The sequence below is a fragment of the Hypomesus nipponensis genome, chromosome 18 (genome assembly GCF_054491055.1).
Source record: "Hypomesus nipponensis isolate SF chromosome 18, ASM5449105v1, whole genome shotgun sequence".
NCBI lineage: Eukaryota > Metazoa > Chordata > Actinopteri > Osmeriformes > Osmeridae > Hypomesus > Hypomesus nipponensis.
In genome coordinates this window covers 12,750,258-12,755,804 of record NC_140378.1, presented here as the reverse complement: position 1 = coordinate 12,755,804, position 5,547 = coordinate 12,750,258, and the positions used below count along the sequence as shown (strand labels likewise).

The following is a 5,547-nucleotide window of genomic DNA, read 5'->3' as shown; positions in this document are numbered from 1 at the left end:
GAGACAGGAGTTGAAATCGTGTTAATAACTGGCCTTGGTATGGGTCCAACGAGACTTCGCAATCACCCAAATACCGGGAGACAGGTCCCAGGCGCCCGGGGCGCCTTTTGCGCCCTTCCCCTCAGCGCCAACGACCCCACCGAACGCCAACGGGCCCCACCAGCCAGACAAGGCTCGTTTAATAGATATAGATGTGGGCCTATCTCTTCATGTCAAAGGTTGATCACAAAAGGAAATAGAGCGGAGCACTCAAGAAGTTTGGAACTCATTCAAAGTAATTTCTTCCATAACTTTAGGAATATTTGGGGTTTTGTTATGCATGTAAACATGTACATATGCCTTCTGCTTCATTATTTCAGTTGTAGGCCTATTAATCAATTTCTAATTGTCTATAGCCTATGTCAAATTGTGATCGTTGCTTCATAGTATCATTAAATAACTCGGACAACAGTATATGATTTATTAAACAAAAAAATACGTCACTTTTACGTGATCTGATCTGCAAAATATAGAATGTCAATATCTTATTAAATAGGCCGAGGCCTTAATTTGGTAAACAAAATAGGCCAATTGATGTCAATCCCGTAGGCCTGCGAAAACATGTTGGCAGTTGAAATGAGATTGGTTTTGTCTATTGGTTTTGTTATGTCTGATTTTCTTTATTGTGAAGCAGCGTCCAGTTATAGACTAAATGAATCAGAAAATAAGTGTTCTCCAAGCATAGATATATGTTTTAATTATAAAGACATATAAACAATATGAAATTCGTGTTGCAACACAACCAAATGCTCCATCTTTATACAGGCTGATATTATGTAACCGATAGCATAATAGACGTAGCCTACTTAAAGCAAGTAATTTTCCACAGCAGTACAATATAGGCTACAATCATGTGAATTGTGCAATAACAACAACCACAAATAAAAATTAAACTAAATCCTTAACTTGCAAAAATATAAAGTACGTCACACTAGTCTTTCCCCATGTTTTATCTGTAAGATAAAATAAGAATCTTGAAGGGGGGGGGGGGTGTTGCTGCAAAACAAACAAACTTTTAGTTGTTGTCACATCCTTGTCAACTCTTTAGTTAGTTTTTGTTCTACCATGTTGCATAGTTAACAAGAAAATGAAATTATTACCATTCTAAACCTTAATCACAGGAGTCTGGACAATAATTCAAATGTGTCAGTTACAGTAGCCCAACAGCTGGTTTATTTTAGGGTTGAAGAGAAACACAACAGGTTAAACGGCGATTTGTCATAAATTAGCCTAAGCTTTAGTAAACACTGGTTTTATTTTCCATATAAGCTATTTGTTAAATCTGGATGAAACATTGCAGTAATTATTTAAACATAGTTTAGGATTACGCATAGGACAAGGTCCCCAAGCCCTCTCGGTGTTTTTAAAAAGTAGCCTATAGAGAGGGTGAGAGGCCAACATGGATGCAGAAGGTAAAGTTCAGAAACCGAAAATTTAAATCAAGGCTTGTCGTTGCAGTGTTTGAAAAGACTCGAAGGTGTTCCAGAGTATGTGGTGCACTTCTCGGCGCAGGTGGCAAGTGTCGAGCCTGAGAACGGGTAAACGGCCGCCTGTCCAAAGGGTGCCAGTGCAGTGGGGATTGGCGAGGTTATGGTCTGTCCCTGGTTTAAATACGCCACCAGCCGCCTCATTTCCTCCAAGGCTTGAGCCTGCATGAGGATATAGTTCTTGGCTAGGAGGAGAGTGGCGATTTTGGAGAGTTTTCTCACCGATGGGCTGTGAGCATACGGAATAACAGAGCGCAGGCCGTCTAGTGCGTCGTTGAGGTCGTGCATTCTTCTCCTCTCCCGAGCGTTGATACTAAGACGCAAAGACCGCTGCTCTTTGGGTTTCTTGGCAAGTGGACCCCCGTGCTTGTCATCGTCGAACCCCGAGCCCCTCTTCCGGGACTCTAGAGTGTCAAAACTGTCGTCGTCTTCACTTGTCTGCTCCCCGCCGCTTTCATTCGATTTGGTGGTCTGACCCGAGAGGAAATCGGCGGCGGGTGTGAGGGGATAGCGCCCAGGAGCTCCAGGACCATGGCCAGCACCAAACCCGAAGGCTGACTGGCCATAGCGCTGAGTTAGGTCCAATAGTGTGTCATTGCTGATAGACTTCAGCAGGTTCTCTTCCCCAGCATTCATATTTCTACGTAACAACTAAACACTTTGAAATGGGAAACTACTGCAGGTATGAATCTATCCGTTTGTCTTTCCCTCTTTGCGGAGAAAAGTAGCCTACTCACAAGTTCTTCGAGTCCTGCTTTTCAAAGCGCTTTCACTTTCAACGCACTCTTTCTTCAACTCACTGTGGCTCTTTTTCAAATATGAGTCGTGAGTCTGAACAGAGTTGACCACTTGTACCCCCTCTGTACTCTTGTAAACGATTCCCCTCCGCGTATTAACGTTTAAGAGCACTTCTGTAATTGTGTAGAGCTAAGCGACGCGAAAACGCGTAGACGAGACTAGTACGCTTGTCTCCTTGTCGTTTCCTCGCATGCGTCTTGCCCTCGCCCTGGGCAGATTGTGACTCGCGCTCTCTTCCACTCGCACGTTAGTAGGAGCACGAGGCCCGTCGGGATTATCTCTCTGTCCAATCAGGGGGGCGTTTTAATTACTCGGTTAGTACACCGGCATGGCCCTAATTTCAAACATGATAACTGCAATCAAAAAGCCAAATGTCCATATTTTTGCTGAGCATACTACTGAATAAAGACTTAGAGGTTTGCGTCTGTGCCACTCTTGTGAAACTATATAAGCTTTTTGTGAGAGCAGTCAATTTATATTTATACTGTAGCATACGAATAGACGTATAGGTAAGACTCAGATGTTTGTCTGAAACAAAAATTGTAAGTAGGCTTACTGTCTCACACTAAAATCCCAGTCAGATTTTATAGGCTTCAAATTGAAAGATTCTTCTGTCTACTGTAACCGTAATCTCCAGCGTTCATTTTTCCCAGGAGATCCTCTCAGATAGGCAAATACCTCTATGGTTTTTATGTAGCCTACAGCACGTGCAAACAGCTCCAATATATTTATACAGAAAAGGATATGATATATATCCTTATAGCTCTAACACATGTCAAAAAGCCAAACACTAAAGGCATGTAGAAGAACTTTTCATAAAAATCTGCAAACTTGCCATGCAAAGAGTGATATTATTTAACCACTTCAGCACCAGGAACAGCTCTGTGTTTAGAAAGTGTTATGTTAGATAGAGAGGGAGAGAAAGGGAGAGAGAGAGAGACGGGTGATAATAAGTGCGTTGCCTGGAAGGACCCCAGAAACAGGGCTTAGCGAAAGAACCGGGGCCCAAGGCGCGGTTCACCACGTACATTAGCTGTTTCAGTACCAAATGCTCAGCGGTTAACATTCCAGATTGAGCACACACTCAGCCTGAACTATTTCGATGGGTTTTTATAAATGGTTTCACCATTTCTTACCTCCTAAATTAGGCCTATTTCATTATTTTATTAAATCTAGTATCTACAGCCTTCCCGACTTCACTACCATCTGCATAGGTTATCTCACACATACAACATATATTTGCAGTGTGCCCCAATCCTTTGGGTTGCTGTTTTGTGGCTGCGCGGCTTTATGTATAGGCCTGGCAGTGAATAGTCGATGGGTCAAGCAGTCAAGTTGCTATCAGCCTTTCATCAGCCTATCATGAGCCTATCATCTGTCACAAATGAATAAACAAGACACATTCTGTATGGTAGTTGTTCATTAAAGACCTACCCCTGAGTGCTATCTCCTCGGATATAGACATAAAAATGTCTTCGGTGTATTCAGCAAAATTAAAAAAGACCAGACTGCCATCTTGTGGTTAACACTCCACCGTACACCATCATTTTGAGTTTCAATTAGGCTACTGTAAATTGCCCCAAAGATTATGAATTAGAAAATTGTGTATTTTAAGCTTTCCCAGTACAAAGCTTCGTCCTCGATTAATGCCCTTTCAAAACAAAGCGTTTTATGTCGAGCAAAATATAGTTTCAACCACCAGGTCTTTACCATTGTTCTGCCTTATTTTTGGACCATGCAGGTGGTGGCGTCACCGGACAACATAGTTGTACTATGACATGCAAAGTTAAAGCATCAGAGGTTCCACTTGCAGTATTTACATGGTTAACTCCAGATTTAATTCTAATGCTCAGTACAAATAAAACAATTACCAGCAGGTGGCAGGATTCTCAAGCAAGATCAGCAGGTCTGAAACCAAAGGTCTTTTGGAAGGCGTCTCAGCTTACAGTGTAGACACAGGTATCCAGGTTTGTTCATACAGGTAGTGTTAATGTTTGTATGTTTAAACAAATATTTTCTACAGATATTGTAGTTCACGGTTCGGAATGCATAAAAATAGACAGACTTTAAGACAGTGTCACTAAAATACCGTACCATTTTTATTGATTCCACATGGATTGCATTTGACATTGACAAATGTCTGAGGTGTGTGCTAGCTCAAATCATCGCTGGTACATGAAGTACTCTCAGTATGATTATATTTACCTTCTTATTATTATTATCAATGTCTAAGTAAATGACAAGCAGACAGTGAGAGGCAGTCAATGTGTCAACAGAACAACAAATAATAGATAACATTCAGGCTGGGCTGCAGCTCTCTGTTGCCATGGTTACCTAGGCCTAGGCACCATGTAAAGGTGTCAGTCCATTTGGCACCGAGCATGGGAGTCAGGGGGCTGCAGTGGCAGAGTGGGATTTCAGGGAGGCAGTATAACTCCTCTTTTCAACGCTGAAGAACCCTCATTACATACTTTATGTCTCTCTCTCTTTCTCTCTTTCTCTCTCTTACACACACACACACACCCCAGCACACACACACACACACATAAATATTGGTTGGTTGACCAGATCCCATATTTGAATATAGAGAGTACATTCTCACTGCCATATATAATATGTGGTTTTATATTCCTTTTTGTTGTCAGCCTTGGTTTACTGAGAGTCTTCTAGAGGGCTAAGGACACTGTAGGTCTCCTAAACGCTATACAGGACCAGTCTTTCTTTCCAAGCAGTTTCTGACACACTCTTACACTCACACACACACATTCTCACACCCACACACACACCCACACACACTCACAAACACACTATCTCTGTCTTCAAAGTGCTGCTCTGAGTAACGAAGGAGCAGGCTTCTTTGATCTCTTCCCGCCAAGTCTGATTAATGTGGGGATTTACAGTTGAGACCTACAGGGACCTGGCATCCATGACACCCTTCTGCTGCAGTCCTGTCTCTCTCCCCATGTCACCAATCGCAAGCCTCACCCTCCCTCACTGGCCAATCGCAACACTCATTCAACAAAGCATTCAGGAAATGGCATATTCAAGGCCACTCACTCAAGACACAAATATAAAAATTGTTTCCTACCAATCAGAGATTTTCTATTTAGTTAAATTATCCAATCAGAAGGTATTTGGTTTTGCATGAAAAATTATTGAGTCCATAATGCTTGGTGTGTTGGTTTTCATTGAGTTGGTGTGCGCTTCCCCAAACCTGCAGTGG

At 42.2% G+C, this 5,547-nt stretch overlaps 1 protein-coding gene across 1 annotated transcript; it reads right to left on the bottom strand.

The window, feature by feature from the left end:
• Positions 1-1,227: 1,227 nt before the first annotated feature.
• Positions 1,228-2,162, bottom strand: bhlhe23 (basic helix-loop-helix family, member e23). The gene has a single exon (XM_084680856.1). It carries the CDS (start codon positions 2,160-2,162, stop codon positions 1,479-1,481), a length of 684 nt encoding a protein of 227 aa, XP_084536982.1. The 3' UTR covers positions 1,228-1,478.
• Between the last annotated feature and the right edge of the window lie 3,385 nt (positions 2,163-5,547).